At 44.9% G+C, this 17,702-nt stretch overlaps 1 protein-coding gene across 5 annotated transcripts in view; it reads right to left on the bottom strand.

Moving 5' to 3' along the window:
* Bcorl1 (BCL6 corepressor like 1) overlaps positions 1 to 17,702 on the bottom strand; it is a 63,989-nt gene that overhangs the window by 13,969 nt on the left and 32,318 nt on the right. For all 5 annotated transcript variants that reach the window (XM_038316997.1, XM_038316998.1, XM_038316999.1 and 2 more), the window contains 6 exons: positions 17,143 to 17,308; positions 16,061 to 16,141; positions 13,103 to 13,492; positions 7,785 to 8,008; positions 2,892 to 3,113; positions 587 to 753 (listed from right to left, as the gene is read on the bottom strand). In XM_038316997.1, coding sequence (XP_038172925.1) covers positions 587 to 753; positions 2,892 to 3,113; positions 7,785 to 8,008; positions 13,103 to 13,492; positions 16,061 to 16,141; positions 17,143 to 17,308 — 1,250 coding nt within the window. The remainder of the gene's footprint in view (positions 1 to 586; positions 754 to 2,891; positions 3,114 to 7,784; positions 8,009 to 13,102; positions 13,493 to 16,060; positions 16,142 to 17,142; positions 17,309 to 17,702) is intronic.

The following is a 17,702-nucleotide window of genomic DNA, read 5'->3' on the forward strand; positions in this document are numbered from 1 at the left end:
GCTAATGCATTTACTTATTTGTTCAGTGTGTGTGTGTGTGTGTGTGTGTGTGTGTGTGTGTGTGTGTATGTGTGCATGAATATTTGTGTGTGGAAGTCAGAAGACAACTTGCAGGAATCAGCTGTCCCCTTACATCATAGGGAACCCATGGTTTTCAGGTTTGGTGGCATTATATAGCAATCTAATCTTACAGACTCAGGCAGCTCATTTTTTAAATGCACAGAGACCAAATTACAAATCTGGAATGTTAGCCCAAGATTAGCTTCCAGCTTTGATCCGAAGGCATCAATTCCACACGAGACAAGTGGCCCATCAGGAAAAGTGAGTGGACCTGACAAGGGACAGAATGAACCCTGGACAAGTTCAGCCTTTTCTTAGTTCAGTACGGACTGAACACTGGGGAACTCATCAGCTCCTACCCTAAGCTGGATCCCTTCAGCCCACAGAAATCCTTTCAAAGGCTTCCTGGGAAGGCCTTTTTAACGCCAGCAGTTGGATGTGCTGCAAGTATCTAGGCTGGAGTGAGACCTCCGCAGCCAAAGACTGAACCACGGTTTGAGACTTGGCAGAGGAGCAGCTTTCTTGCCTTGTGCCATCCTGCGAGCTGCAGTTCACATTAGCCCCATGTTGCAACAGGATGTTCAGGATATCAGTCCAGCCCCGGGAACAGGCCTCGTGCAGGGCTGTGTAGCCCGCATTGTCACGGTGATTCACATCTTCACTGTGCTTCTGGAGGCAGTAGAGAACAACGTCCTGTGGGGATGGGGACAGCTCTGTGAGCAGAGAAAAGTCTAATTTTTGGAATCATTCCTGTTAGACTCACCACTCCACAAGTGTCTGACAAATCTCAAAGCCTGTCCTTTATATGTGGGAACAAAAGACACATTTCAAAATCTTCTGTGGACAAAGTCAGTCCTCAGCCTCCACTGCCAGAGACCCAGCTCTGAGCTGTTCCCTTGGCAGTAGGAAGACATTTCTTATGACTAAGAGTACTCATCTAGGTGGTGATCACTGGGATGAAGACTCGGAGCTGGCCCCCTGCTGCCCAGAGCTCACCTCTTTTGAGCTTTCCAGGACACAGATGGGGAGGTCTGTTCTTGACAGGGTCACGGCACCAAGCACAATTCTGTTTTGTTTCCTTGTTTTGAGACAGGGTCTCACTGCATCCCAGGTGGGCCTTAAACTCCCTATGTCACCAAAGATGATCTTGAATTTCAGATCTTCCTGTCTCTGCCTCGTGAATACTTGGGTTACAGGCATGGAGCACTCCACCCAATGTGTGCAGTGCTGTGAATTGAGCCCAGGACTTTGCGCTTGCTAGGCAAAGCATCTGAGCTACATCTCTAGCCCTACAATACACTTCTGTCACTCAGCCTCAGGTCATGCCTACCTTCCTGGGGCTGAGGTGACAAGGTGACAGGACCCAGAGGTGGAACTCAAATGACTTGAAGCACTTCTGCTAGCCTAGGAAAAGGCTATGAATAAGCTGGGATGGGGGTTGGCAGTGCCATAGGGCGACTGGCTTCCAGAACATGGAACCTACTATTGTTCTGAGGTCAACACTTTCAGGTAGCGAAAGCTACTGTGAGCCTGGACTATGGTTGTTGTTTCCTGCATATGGAAAGCACCATGCTACCTTTACGTGGGCCTCCTACACTGTCTCTGATACAGATGCCCACTGTTTCCCAGACCAAGTTCCAGCGCTGGTCTCTGCTTCCCCAATGTTTGCCTGCTTGGTGGTTCTGCAGAGATTGGCTTTCAGGACATATTCAGGTCTCCCTGACAGCCATGCAGACACTCACACTAAATCTTCCAGAAAGATAAACTGGCTGCTTGATGCAGACACAAATGAAGCTGCACAGAACAGTCTGTATGCTTATATGTACAGAAAGTCTAATAAAGAAGGCACATTCTGAACTGCAGTTAAGCCCACATCCACAAGTAATCCTGAGGAAATCATCATGGAGAGTGAAGATACATAGTCAGGGGCGTTTGTGTCAACAGAAAGTGGAAAAGGATGAAAATGTACGCCAACGTTCAGCCTCAGGTAAATTTCATCAAGGTAAATGAGGGAGTCCTGCCATTCCTCAGCACTTGGGAATCAAAAGACCTATTTGAACTCAGACAAAAATACTGATATCAAAAATAAAAGATATTGGACACAACTTATCTTGTTTTATTTTTGAGATAGTCAGAGGTAGCCCAGGCTAGATCTGAATTCACTAAGTAGCTGAGATTTGCCTTCAACTGCTGATTTGCCTACTTCTACCTCCTAGGGGTTGGGATTTCCATCTGGGTAATCCACTACACACATCTTATCACGTCATTTAATACTGCTAACTCCCTAGAGTTATTTGCAATAAGATCTACCTCGATAGGCTTACATCAGAGTCCTTAATATGACAGAATAAGCGCTCCAGGAATACTGCTTTGCTTGCCTTCCTCCCCAGTATGAGGAAGTGAGGCTAGCTCTGACTTGGTTTATTGAACATGCTCTTGCCCCTTCCACATGAAAGCCAAAATGAGGAGAAACTACAGGAGTTAAAGTGTAAACAATAATCACCCCACCCTGTGTTCCTCTTGGTTGGAAGAGCCACTACTCAGGTAAATTAAGACTACATAAAAATGTCAAATCTCCTTTTTAGCCTAGGGATGTAGCAGATGATATTGCACTACTATTTCAATTACATTTATCCTGAGTTGACTTTTCATTGAGCTTACCTTCCCATATACTGACATAAAACAAGGGGTAACAGCTTCAGAGGCATGTGGACAGTAGAGGGAGATCACGCAGACTTAGGCCCCAGAGGAGCCAATGGCATAGCTGTTCCCTGAGGTCCAGGCTAACGGCATCCTGTCACTGCCTGCCTGCTCAGGGAGAGCTTACTCACCTTATAGCCCAGGCGAGCTGCTCGCTGTAGGAGGGTCTCACCAGCATTTTTGTTTACTATGAGTCTCCGTGCCTCTGGGGGAATCTGTCGGCCAGTGGGTGACTCTGAGGCCTCTTCTGGGCCAGCACCTCGGTACTTGGAGGGTGTACATGGTTCTGTGAGCTTCACTGGAGAGGGAGATTTAGAAGATCGTGTCTTCTGCTGGCTCCAACGACCTTTGCTCTGGAAAGAAGAAATGAAGCTCTAGGTCAGACCAGGCAGCATACCCAATTCATCATGGCCATGTCATTTGAATGCCAAAGCTACCTCACGACATCTGTTCTCACGTTGTGCTTTATTGACAGCAAGCCAAGTGGCCCAGTGTCGAGACGGAGACTAGAGGCTAGGCTAGTCACTAGCTATGCAAGGTTATTTTCAAAGTGAGGAAAGCTTCTACATTTCCATGGGTGGATATTAAAGATATAAGATTCTCAGCCCCATCAACCATGGCATGGCAGGAGGACTGAAAATTGGGCAGAGACAGTCCATCTTCTCTAAAGCACTTGACACGCCTCTTCTATCTGCTATTGAGGTTTTGGATAAGGAATGTCCATAAGTAATGAGAACAAAGAAACACAAGAGACTGCAGTCTGACTAGACATAATTTTCAATACCTTCACTCTTATCATATAAACCTGCCCCATATCCAATCTCGCAGGCTTCTCCCATCTTTCATCATACCACAGTCTAAGATTATATTCAGGCCCATCCAGGGAAGTGGACTGTGGGCTCTGGAACCAGACAGGGCTGGGTTTGAAGTCTGCTTCTGCCATCCACTAGTTATAACACCTGAAGCACAGCCTAACTCCTCTGAGCATTACTTTATCCCTTGGAAGGCCTTTGAGATAACCATTACAAAGGCTAATTACAAATGTTCTAAGAGTTCTGTCCTCAGAAGTGATCCATGGGTGCTTCCCTTTGCCCCCACCATGAATTGAAGGTACACAGAAGGTTCCTATTGCTTGTTATCCTGTGCTTTCCTTGGTCACTTGTACCTCAAACTCGGTACTAAATGAGGAATAACTGTGTTGAAGTAACTGTATTCAAAGAACCATTGTATTCAAAAGTGGGAGAAGCCTCAGCTACACGCGGCTGCAAGCCTAAGATATGAACAACCCCTGAGGGCTGTTAGCAGGGCTTAAGTATACCCCACATACAAGAGAGACATAATCCATTAGAAGCCAGAAAGAAGACTAAGGGGTGGCCACCATGACGGACTGAGGACCCTACCCCGACAGTCAAGCTTCTTTCCCACATGGGACAAGGCTCACCTAGGTAACAGGAGACTGCAAAGGGTGGGGCGTGACCTTTATCTTCTGTGGGGAAAGCGAGCAGCCCTTTGGGGAGATCCATGAGAAAAGGAAAAGAGGCCTCCTGCCAACAGCCAGCATCATCACCCCTGCCACATGTATGAACTACACTGGGAGCACATCTACCCAGTCTAGAGGTAGCTCTAACACCTGACTGCAACCTTATGCAGAACTCCACACTGGTATCAGCTAAGCTGCGCCTCAATTTCTGGGCTCCAGAAACTATGAGACAATACATGCTTATTGCTGTGCAGAATCACTAGATTTTTGAGTGATCTGTTACACCACAATGGAGCTAACACATATGTTTACTCAAAACCCTCAGAGCATTGAGATTTCACTTAACCTATGTCTACTACATTATTCTACAACGCTCTAGGCTCCTGCCCTCTTTCTGCATATCCAGAGCTTACTTAGAATCACATAGTCCGACACTTTACTTCCTTATTTTCTTGCTGTTTTCTATGGTTAAGTCGTGTATCCCCTAATAAGGTTTTTTTTTCTTTTTAAATATCCTTTAGGACTATGTCTCACTACATTGTTTAAGCTGACCTCCAACTCAGGGATCAAGCAACTTTTCTTTACCCTCTACACCTGGCTCTCTATCTAGTACTTAAGCTCCTTAGGGGGACAGTTCACAATGTCACCTTCTCTTTGTGTTGCTTCCAGCACTGAGGTCTGAGCTGGGTACATTATCAATCACAATTATGTGTTACTTGATTCAAGCTTTCCATATGGAAAGCCCTGAGCAGTCAGAAGCGTTACCTAGAAAGTTGCATAAAGTCAAGAAAGGAACACTAACAGACAAAACATGCAGGTCCAGGGAATCTGTGTCCTCTGGTGAATCTGAAGATCATGAGAAGTCATGACGAGTTTCCATAGCAAAAGGGTACAAATCCCTAGCAAGAAAGCACCAACCATGAGGATATGATACTGTTTTACCACCAGGAAGATGGAGAATACAATGGCAGGACTGGACGACACAGGGCAATGTACGCAGGTTTTTGCTAAGCTAAGCCAGGCTCTAAAGGGTAAGTTTCTTTCTGGAGGCCAGACTGCTAGAGCAGGCAAGAAGGCTGCCTGGGAGGGGGAGGAGTGAGAACAAGCAGGGGGACCCATTCCCCCTCCTCTTCTCCCTGGCTCCGAGCCTCTGTGGGAAGAAGCCCTTGGCCAATGCCCTGCTTTAGTGATGCAGGAGCGTCCCCCAACCCTCCCCCTGCCTTGCTTCTTACTACAAAGCCCCATGCCATGGGGGCAACTGGAGCAGGTGGTGATGACTGGGAGAGAAAGAAAGGCGGGAGGGAGGAAGGGAGGCCCTGGGGAGAGACAAAACCCTCTCCAGGAGAACGTTTTAGCAGACACATCGCCAGACAGAACAAGCAGACAGAGGCATAAGAGTGTGCTGCTGAGCGTCAAGCGGCTGACTACCTTTGTGTGGGATGGGGCCATCTGAGTATCCAGAAAAGATGGGGAGGAGAGGGCAGGATCCTGGGACCTCTACTTCTCTGAGAACTGCTTAAAGGTGGCAGTGTTTTCTGCCTACTTACCCACTTGCCAGGGATGTCCCAGAAATAGGCAGAAAGCACCTATTGAAAATGGCAAGGCACAATGACAACCAGGGCTCCTCCTGAGGCAGACAAATTTGTTTCACATCCTGATTCTGGCAAGCAAGACCATTGAGTCACCTCACACAAGTCCTTTAAATGACTACAATTCATGTGCCTACCTCTAAGAAGCATTCAGGGATTGAGAATGACAACAGGGAGCCTGGGGAGATGGCTCAGTGGGTAAAAGCAATTGCCATACAAGCATGAGGACCTGAGTTTGAATCCTCAGAACCCATACAAAGCTGGAGTTGTGGTACAAGTGCCTATAAACCCAGAACTCTGCGGGAAGGTGGGAGGTGGATACAGAGGAATCGACAGAAAATTTCATGCTACTTCATCCGGTATATGTAGCAGGAAAACAACAAAGAGAATTTCTCAAACAAGGTAGAAGGTAAAAACCTACAATCAAGGTTGCCCTCTGACCTCCACACTTGTGCTGTGCCTTGAACCTGCATTTATACACCTGAATGTGTGTACACACGATACAAGAACATACATGAAATAAAGACTGACAACAGGAAAGATGCTCTTCATGCAGAGCAGGTTTCTGTACTCTTCAGTGGGCTCCTATCTTTCTCATAATCTATGGGTTACAGGGAACGGACATCCTGCCACGCCAGACCAGTTAATCATGCTGTACTTCTTGTTCTCTCATTTCTGTCTCTGCCTGAAGTGCAAGGAGGCATACCAACCCTGAGAGAACACTTTACCGCTATCAAAGCCTGTCACAGACATTGCCTCCTTTGTTCCCCACAAGCACCCTTGTGAGACAGAAAGGACTAGGAGCATCAGCTCCATTTTTAAAGATGAGCAAATAGACTTGAGTGCCTTGTGTAAGCTGCAACAAGGATTCATGAGGGAGGAAGGAGGAAGGGGTGGGGGAAGACAAGCATCCATCCTTTCTTTGCTAGTACCATTCAGGAATTCCTACTTGAAAGCTAGACAGAAGGGTACGAATTGTAACTAACCAACACGGCCTTTTGATTTTGGGCTGTCAATGACAGATGCCTACCTATCATAGGTACAAACTGGACCTTCACCTCCTTCAAATGTAAAACTCACCCAACATGAGGACTGTCCTTTGTTTTCTTTACTGGTAACCTGAAGAATCTGATACCAACACCAGTTGTCATGAACATCAAAACCAAATGAACTGGTGATTTTGAAAAAAGATTCAAAGAATGCTTGCCTGCCTAACTGGTGAGTACCCAATTTAGGCTTCCTCATGAGGCAAGGGAACAGGGGTCAGGGTAGGGAAAACAGCTAACCTGGACCCTCAAGAAACCTTGGTCTAGGGGCTGGAGAGATGGCTCAGTGGTTAAGAGTGCTGGCTGCTCTTCCAGAGGTCCTGAGTTCAATTCCCAGCAACCACATGGTGGCTCACAACTATCTGTAATGAGATGTCACTCTCTTCTGGCATGCAGTCATACATAGAGGCAGAATGTTGTATATATAATAAATGAAAAAATCTTTAAAAAAAGGAAAAAAGAAAAAAAAAAGAAACCTTGGTCTATTCAACAAAATCCTGGTTTCTACAAGATGTAGTCTACTTTGATTGTCTCAGAAAGCTCCATGACTGGTGTCTGGTAAGTTAAGCTCGGACAAAAGTTTCTTGATTAGATGTTAACAATCTATGCAGGCTAGCACCCTGCCATATCCTTTAACCACACCTTAACTCAAACGAGACACAAAGGTGGCTGGGGCAAAGACATCAGGGGTGAAACCATATAGTTACCTATAACTTTAGTCTCCACTTCTCGAATCTGTCCCAAGCCTTCTAGAACTAGTTTAGAATACTTTCATACACAGCAGCTGACCTCCCTTATCTATGTGTTCCCTTCACCCTCACTGAGGAAATTACTGCCAGAGGGACCTGGTAGAAAGTCGGCCTTTCTAGCCCATATCCCCCCATGTTGATCTCTTTGGTGGCCACGCACCCTTGCCTCTTCTGAGACGTTTGCCATGTGCTTGGTCTTGCACTTTCGTTTTCCTGATGGCTTTTCTGAATTTTCAAGGCAAGCTGGTTCCTCCAGGTTATTTGGGAGGAAACCGTTTGGTGAGTCCGAGATCCCCTGGGCTTTGCTGGACAAGAGAAGGCTCCTGTTCCTGAGGCAGTGCTCTGAACTTTGGGAGGAAGTCTTCTGCTTACGGGCCTTTGAATCTGAACAAGAAACAGGAAAGAATGACTGTAAGAGAAATGGAACACCATCCTTTAGTGCTTCGCCATACAAATCCCTCTTCTACCCATAGAAGAGTTTACAGCCCTGCCAGCAGGGGGCAGCCCATCTGGCTAGCCCCCAAAATGTGGGTCATTTAAAAAGGCTCTCCCCATAGCCCAGGGCAAACCAGAATCTCTTTTCAGCCTTTTTTCCATCCTCTTTCTTTCTCCAAAATGAAAATCAATTTAGCAGCTTTGCTGAATAGTCAAGTACAGTGGGGATGTAAGATCAAAGTAGAAGCTGACTTTATGGTCTCAGTTCTCCTCATCCAACTGTCCTGTTTGTCACTCTCTGAAGACACCAAGATCAATCAGCGCAACAGAAACTCCCCAGTCCAGAAGGTGCTATGGGCCTACTTAACTTATGTGTAATAGCAGAAAGCTACTGCCTTCCTTGATTGGAAACCAAGTCATTGGTATCACTGGTACAAGGCAACATATATCTAGAATTGCAATTTCAAAAAGGCCTGCTACAAACTCCACTAGCAAGAGCCTCACACCATAGGGCCTGCCCTAAACCTCTTGTGTAGGTGACATAAAACATTTACTTGTCACTTGTACTCAAAATAGAGTTGTGTGGCTTGCATGTGTGAATGTATACGGATGCAGTTGTGTGAGTATGGACACTTGTGTGCTACGGTGAGCACGTGGAGGTCAGAGGCCAACATCATGTTTCAGTTCTTTGCTTCCACCTTGTATTTTGGCAAGGTCTCTCTTGTTTGTTGCTGCACTATGCAACGGATCAACCTTGAACTCAACATGTAGCCAATGGCTCTGCCTTTCTCATTCTCCTGCCTCCACCTCCCTCCTGGAATTACAGGCATATTCCACCCCAGCCAGTTTATGTAGTACTGGCAATCAAACCCAATCCTTTGTGCTTTATAAGCAAGCATCCTACCATTTAAAAACTAGTACATTCTTATCCCTGGCTTACCATTAACTATGCAATGGGATAGAAGCAATCCATAATCTCTTTGAACCTCATTTTTCATATCTATAAATGGGGAGAATATATTTCAAGTCCCAGAAATGATAGCAGAATTGAGGTGATACAAGCAAAAATTTCCATAAAGTGTTATAAAGATTAAGGCATTAATATTATATGACTTCGGTGCAAGATTGAACACTGAGTCTAGCACACAAAAGATCAAAAAGGCTATGAACTAACTGTAACCTCAGTTTCTACCACCTGTGAAATGAAGGGACTGAAATCCCAGAGTTATCAACTTAACCCCACCCCAAACTTGACATGGACTCTCATATATGAAATTGACAAGGGAAGACGCAGATGTAGGAGTCCTCATTCAAAACTGGAAAACTGAGTGGTATGGTGGCACATGCCTTTAATCCCAGCACACGGGAGGCAGAGGCAGATGGAGCTCTGTGAGTTTGAGGACAGCCTGGTCTACAAAGAGAGTTTCAGAACAGCAAGGGCTATATGTAGAGAGACCCTGTCTCAAAAACAACAATAACAACAACAAAAGGAATGAAGAATTGGCTATAGTTTATGCACATAAGAAAGAAGCCCTAGCTGTCCTCCTATCCCCTTTTCCAACTAGTATATTAGTGGGTCCTCACAGTATACCCAAAACACACTGTGCTACATGGTCTCTAATGACACTTCCAGCAAGAGCACTCAAACTCAGGACTTTTTTCTTGATTTTTTTTTACTTAAAAATTTTCCAGACAATATATTTTGAAAATGTTTCCCCTTCCCCAGATCTTCCCAGATCCTCCCCACGTACCCAACTTCATCATGTTATTTTTCTCTCTCTCTTTCAAAAAAAAAATCCCACCAAGACAAAAAAAAACCCCATGAAATTCATTTTGTGCTGCCCGACTATTCATGGGTGCCCTGGAGTGTAGATGATATACACAGTGTCTCTCCACTGAAGAACCTGAGTTTTCACTTTCCCAGCAGGTATCTTCTTTGTTTTGTTTTCTGAGACAGGGTTTCTTTGTGTAGCTCTGGATGACCTAGAACTCACTCTGTAGACCAGGATCGCCTCAAACCCAGAGATCCACCTGCCCCTGCTTCCCGAGTGCTGGGATTAAAGGCATGCACCACCACCATCAGGCTTCTTCTTGTTTTTAAGATAGGTTCTCAGTATATAGTCCTGGATGGCCTGAAATTTACTATGTAGACCAGGTTAGTCTAGAACTCATGAAGATTCACCTACCTCTGCTTTTTGAGTGCTGCAAATAAAGGCATATACCACCATACCCAGCCTTAATCCAGGGCTTCTGACCCAACAAGTTTGGGTTAAAGCAAGAGGAAGGAACAGAACTATGCCTTGTGAAAACTGCAGGAAACATGGGGAAACCACATTACAGAGTTCAATAAAAAAAGAAAACAAATAGCCATCTATTCTGTGTACCAAGGCCAGGGCAGACTCTGTAGTATATTCAGTTGCAGAAGAAACAGAGCTTTATGCTAGCCTACAAAAGCACAGAGTGAAGGTAATGGGTAGGTGCGTGGAAATGGGTCTTTCTACCTCTTTCACAGAATAAAAAGGCAGAGAGCCATGCACAGGACAAAAGGAGAGGTTACAAGAGTTAGATAGGAGTAGGGTGATCTGTCTAGTTTGTCCATTTCCTACTTCTCTGACACTGACCTTAAAGCCAGATAGTAAATAGGTAAGGGAAACTGGAGCTTTCCGAGGAGAAATGTTGTTAAGAAATTCTCACATGGGCTGAAGAGATGGCACAGCGGTTAAGAGCACTAGATGATCTTCCCAGAGAACACAGGTTTGATTACCAGCACCCACATGGGTTCACAACTATCTGTAACTCCAGTTAAAGAGGATCCAGAGGATCTAATGCCTTATTCTGACTTCCTGACTTACTGCATGTATGTGGTACACATATATACACATACAAGGAAAACACTCATAAACAAAAAGAAATCTCAAAAAATTAATAAAAATACAGTTTAAAAAGAAATTTCTGAGCCGGGTGGTGGTGGCGCACGCCTTTAATCCAGCACTTGGAAGGCAGAGGCAGGAGGATCTCTGTTGAATTCGAGGCCAGCCTGACTACAAGAGCTAGTTCCAGGACAGGTTCCAAAGCTACAGATAAATCCTGTCTCGAAAACAAAACAAAACAAAATATCTGCACGAAGAGATGTGCCAACACCAGTGGCCTCAACGCAAAGCTCCCAGGCATACCCAAGAAGAAGAATGATATATTTTTAACAATCTTGGCTGCCTCCAAAGATACCTTGATTACTGGTGTCCTCTATGGTTACTGGTAAATGTTCTAGCAAAGGCTAGTAAGTCCCTATCATGATGCTGTGAAAACTTATCTCTCTATGTATGTATTGAATAGCAAATAGGACCAGGCAACTCCAAAGAGATTCTTCTGATTGAAACAGCTGAGAACTCAAGCTGGGAGTGGTGGCACACGCTGTTAATCCCAGCACTCAGGAGGCAGAGGCAAATGGATCTCTGTGAGTTCAAGGCTAGCCTGGTCTAGAGATTTTCCAGGATTGCCAGAGCTACATAACAGAGACACCCCCTAAAAAAATAAAAAAAGAACAAAAAATAAAAAAGAGCTGATAACTCTATGAGAAGCTCCCAAGCTAGGGAAGCAGCCTTCATTAGAGAGGACTGAGTGATACAAAAGCTTCTCGTTATCCCAACAAGAGGTGGAGGCCAATGGTTTGACAGCTCGTTCATGACTAATCCATTTCGGTTCTGGTAAAAGAAGGGGAAAATTGCCCTTGTTCAGATAGTTGATGAAAATGAGCTCAATTACCCTCGAATCTTAGGTATAGATATCCTATGCATCTTCACTTAAACAGAGTCAGAGATGAGGTTAAGCCTTCTTTGCATTATAGTATACCCAGGATCTACTGACTACTCAATATGAGCTGCTTTTACTTTAGATACATATTTATCAGCAGCTCAGAGTGAATACACTATAAAAAACAATTGATTGCTGCTTCAAGGGAAATGGTCAGTGAATAAGGAAGATGAACATGTTCCTATGGAATCCAGAGATGGGCTTTTTGTTCAGTTAGAAACCTACTATGGGAACGAACCTGAACTGTAGCTAATGAAGGATACTGGTATAAGCCTCTTGTCTATCCCTCCATGATCCTATTTAAAGCATTTAACATGGTCACAGAAAGTTTTCTTTCTGAACTGCCTGCTTTCACAGCTCAGGACCAGCAAATACTGTCACCTATGTCACCTCAGAACTTTACTCTGACTCTGAAAAACTACTTGTGGCTTTAACTGAGAAACCAGATTTTATATATTTCAAGTTTTTCTGTTGCCTTTAGAAAACTACAACTTTTCATTTTAGTTTATGAGCAAAGGCATCCCAGGTATGGCAGCCAATGTCCTTCTTATTTGTTTTAAGACAGGATCTCACTATGTAACCCAGGGCTTCAAACTCACTGTCCTCTTACCTCAACCTCCCGAGTGCTTGATAATGGGCTTATACCACCACACCTGGTTGTCCTTTCTTTTTTTAAATTTATTTATTATGTATACAGTGCATGGATACATAATATACATACATACACACACACACACACACACACATACACACACACACACACACACACTATATGTATACCTGCAGGTCAGTAGAGGGCACCAGATCTCATTATAGATGGTTGTGAGCTACCGTGTGGTTGATGGGAATTGAACTCAGGACCTCTGGAAGAGCAGCCAGTGTGTTTAACCTCTGAGCCATCTCTCCAGCCCCACCCCCTTTTAAAACCCAAGATTACAAAAGAGATAACCTATATTCTCCAAAGACTTGACTCTTTCAAGCCAACCAAAACTCCCTAGTACAACAGTGGCCCATGCCAAGAAAGTCACCGTGGCATGAACCATAGGGTCAGACATCTATAAGAAGGTGGAAGGCAGGGGTTTCCAAGTCCTCAGTTTACCGGTAGGCTAGTCTGAATTCATTCCTTCTAGATTTGAAGCCACATACTGGTGAAGAGGTGGTATGAATGCCACTGTGCCTGCAGTTTCCTGGCTGACTTCACAACAGGGATAGCAGCCCCATGGCCAACCTTACCTGCTCTCCCTTTCCGACGTTGCTCTTCTTCTTGTTCTGTCAAGTACTCTCCAGTCTGGTATTTTCGGTTCTTCTGTCGTCTCCGTTTCTTTCTCTTCACCAGGCCCTCTTCCTCATCTTCTTCCTCATCTTCATTGGTGTCCCACATTTGCCGGGCAGCCTCTGTCCTCCAGGGCATCTCTCGGGCTCGCCACAGATGTCTGCGGCCTTGGCTCATCAGGGTCTTGTCCTGGGCATGATGGCTGCGGTACTGGGTATCCCTTTGGGTCTTTCTCACCTTTCTTCTCTTAGCTGGGGTAGGAGCCACCTCCTCCTCTTCCTCTGTAGGGAAGACCTCCTGGTTTCCCATGTCACCATCTGCCATACCAGCAAAGGAGCTACAGATGCTTCCTATGAATGAAATATACAGAAGGCTTTCAGGTGTTTCTTCAAGGGATTAAGTATGGTATTGATACAACTATCCTGGAGTAGGATTTCACAGAGTTCAAGTTCAGGCTTTGTCAGTTATTAGTGGTATATTTACAGGACAGTCTTTTATGTTTAAGTACTTACTTTATAGAGTACAAAATACCATACAATTCTGAAGTAGTAAAAACCATCCTTACTCATCCATGGCACAGTGTTTCCTGGATTCATTTCACAAACTATGTGATAGGTATTATCAAAACTTCCTGAGTGGCAGAAGCCTTTCTTGCCTAGTGTTTACCAGGAGCTAAACATAGCATAAAGGGCAGGAAAGAACTGCAGTTCTCTGTTGTTTGGTAAAGACCATCTGAGCTGAAGGCAAGGGTTAAGTAAGGAAGCCTGGTGTTACAACTTAGGAACCAACAACTCTGTGATTCACCATTATGGCCAACAGAGCTACCCTGGCCAAGCAGAATCATCACAAAAGAAGAGTGTCTCTAACAGGAAGCAAGGAGTCTCGTTCCTATGGACATAGCCTGACTCAGGCATGTCCCAGCAGAACTCAGCAGGCCCGCTTCCATTAAACTGATCCCACCCCCTACAGAGTAGCCAGAAGTTCAAGGGTGGAGTTTTCTTTCTCGTCCATCTGCCCATCCACTGCAGCTGTTCCTTACAGCTGGGAAAGCACACCCCCTCCACTCCTGATCACCCGGGGACAAACAGCATCTTTCCTACTCTGCTGGGCCACCGTGCCAAGAGGCTATTTTCTCTCTCCTCACTTACCCTTAACTCTGCTAACAATAAAAGCACAATTCTAAAATTGGTCTAGTTTTACACTACAGGAGATCTAGCAGCTTCCTCAGAAACAACACCACCATGTTTCTCCCAAAGCCCAGCTGTTAACGCAACAATCCCTAGAGCCCAGTGAGGTCAGCAGAAGACAGCAATGGTTGGAGGGAAAAGGGCATCCTTGACCAAAGCTTCGAGTTGGTCAGACTGTTTAAAGATAGCAACTATCCCACTAAACTTTGCATTATAGGGACCAGGCAGAAACAGTGTGTTCTAGTTAATCTAATATTACGGTTAATACAGAATCACCATAGAGATCACACAGAAATCACCAATTTCCAAAGAATCAAATACAGCTCAATGATGTGTTTAACACAAAAATGGGACTGGCCATAATGTAATCACTCTTTGATGATTCAGAGGACACTTCAGGACTTTGAGAGGCCTCCAGGTCATCATTATAAGCCCCAATTACCACAGAGCACTCGCCATGTGCTGGGGTGCCAGTTAAGGAGATGTCAGATCATTGACTGTTCATTGGGTCATGTTTCTCCATTCCTTCCAATTTGCATGGAAATCTGGGTGAATGCAGGCAACCATCTCTGTCCTGTGTGTCAACAGAGAGCCAGCAGAAAAGAGCACAAACTGGAAATGACTATCTTCTTTAGACCCTAGACAAGTTCAGTGGATCAAAAGTGATAGTGCCTGCCCAGAACACTCAATGCCTTTCTACCTTTCTCCTCTTAGTTGCAGTGGGAAGCACCTCCTCCTCTTCCTCTGAAGGGAAGACCTCCTGGCTTCCCATATCACAGTCTGCCATACCAGCAAAGGAGCTACAGATCCATCTCATGATCACTGAGGTCCATCTCAAGTATAGACCTTTAGGCTTAATCTCATTACCCTATGTGATAGGTATTATCAAAACTTCCTGAGTGGCAGAAGCCTTTCTTCTTTCCATCACTGGCTCTTTTTTGTTTTTTTGAGACAGGGTTTCCCTGTAGCTTTTGGAGCCTGTCCTGGACTAGCTGTTTTAGACCAGGCTGGCCTTGAACTCACAGAGGTCTGCTTGCCTCTGCCTCCCGAGTGCTGGGATTAAAGGCATGTGCCACCATCGCCCAGCTCCCATCACTGTAGTGAGGAGCTGCGGGCAGGCCAGCTTTTCATCCCACCCGGCTCCCACACAGCTAACTTTACACACGAAATAACAACACACAAACTATATTCATTTAAACACTTCCTGGCCCATTAGTTTCAGCCTCTTACTCACATCTTGATTAACCCATATCTAATAATCTGTGTAGCACCACAAAGTGGTGCCTTACCGAGAAGATTCTAGCGTACGTTCATCTTGGGCCGGAGCTTCATCGCGTCTGACCCAGAGAGCAGAGGCATGGCGATTTATTAACTTCCCTTCCCAGCATTCTGTTCTGTCTACTCCGCCCACCTAAGAGCTGGCCAATCAAATGGGCCAGGCAGTTTCTTTATTAACCAATGAAATCAACTCAAACAGAAGACCCTCCCACATCACATCACTGGCTCTTAACAAGAGCCAAATCCCTAATCTAACAAAGCTAAGAAAACCACCTAAAATTGTAGGTGATCCCTCTGCCCACACCCAGGACTCTCTTGTTCCTGCAAGGAGCCTGTCATTTTAGCACAGGGAAGCAAAATTCCAACTGTCTACTTGCACCAATGGCAAAACCATCCAAACCACCTTTTCAAGGATGGCAAGGCAAGATTTTACTCTTACTTAGTCTTACTTACCAGACTGACTTCGTGTCCGAGTGCTCAGAACCACAGGGATGAAGTCACGGAAACTGCTCTTTGCTTTCTTTTCCAAGGAACCTAGAGTGATGTGTGGTTTAGGGGCAGAAGGCAGAAATATCACAATTAGAAATCTATAAACCAGAAAGCCCACATGGGATGTTCAAATGAGAAAACCAAAAGGTTAGTGTTGTTAGTGCAGTTGCCCTGGCTTAACCCAACTAACTCTCCTTATGCCACCATCACTACCCATTTCTTTGGGAATGTAGTTTTGAAAATTGGGGGCTAGGTCATTTTTACTGGCACCAATAAAGGCAATGCATCCAATCAACTCAACAGCATACCCCAAAGTAGAATATCTGTTGTTTATGTAACTCAAAGGTTAACTTTGTTCGTTACATTCTAACTGAGCTGTAGCAAGTTAAGGCAGGAAGCAGTAGACAAATGGAAACAAGTATACAAGGACAATGAGCAAGATCATGTACGTGGACTATTGTAGCCAGGAATGCCTGGGTCATCTCCCATGAAAGCACTGAGGGACCATTTACAACAGAGTATAGAGGTCAAGCATACCCCATACCCAAGCCAAACATTCTGGGTATCCTTAAATGATTAAAAAAGGGCTTGAGACATCCGTAAACCTTTCTAGCAAGCTAGCTAGTCAGCTATTGGTTTTTAACCTCTTTAGAATGGGAGTTTTCCAACATACCAAAAGGTAGAGAAAACAGTGTTATGAATCCCAATTCTGCTGTTTTTGTCTAAGTATTCTTACAGCTGCTTCTTCTTTGAGTCTTAATCCCACCTCATGGAAATGGGTTAGTGACTCTATTGTAGAACTTCTATCTGTTTACAAGTCACCTTATTTAATGTTAAGACTTCAGAATGTGTGGTAATCTAATGCATTAGGCCAGAAAACATCCATCCTCCTTGGCTGTTGACTTCAGAGGTTCCAAATCTATCTCTACTCCACAGCAGAGAAGGATTCATTTTCTACTCAATCTCTCAACTACTCTCTCCCCACAAAATTCCACTGGATCCCTGGGGAGCTTAGGCTACAAGGTCATGCATAGCCTTTGGGGTACCTTCCTCATGGCCGTCAGCTCGTTTTCCTGGAGGCTGGGACTCTGGCTTTGTTGGCTTCCGGTGCTTGTGCTTTCCCCTGACTCCATTGTGCTCTTTTCCTGAATCTGAAGCCCCTCTGGGGCTTTTCTTGGTGGGTTCCTGGGGGTCTCCAGGCAGCTTCCGGCACTATGAAAAGGTAGAAAGAGTCAGATTTGAGGTCAGGTTTGCTTCTTAAGAATGCTCTCCCACAGTCAAGTTATGCGCCTGTTGCTCACGCATGGATATGAGCTTCCCAGAGTTAAGACTGGGGGTGTTTGTGTCACAGCAATATGACATAGTGGGCTATAAGGGCTCCCTTGGACTGAGTCAAATGCCGTTGCTGATCCCTTCAGGCATCCATATAATTTTAAAGATGTCTACAAAATCTGTATTCATGGCCCCTGAACACACATCCAAAGTTGTTTTAAAAGGTCCAAAGTCAGGACCCATTCTGTGTATACCCATACACAAGTAAGAGATAGGGATTAAAGAAAAATGCCTCTTCCGCAAGTTGGATAGCTACATAGTTTAAGCAACATCA

This window comes from Arvicola amphibius, chromosome X, assembly GCF_903992535.2.
Source record: "Arvicola amphibius chromosome X, mArvAmp1.2, whole genome shotgun sequence".
In the NCBI taxonomy this organism is placed as follows: Eukaryota; Metazoa; Chordata; class Mammalia; order Rodentia; family Cricetidae; genus Arvicola; species Arvicola amphibius.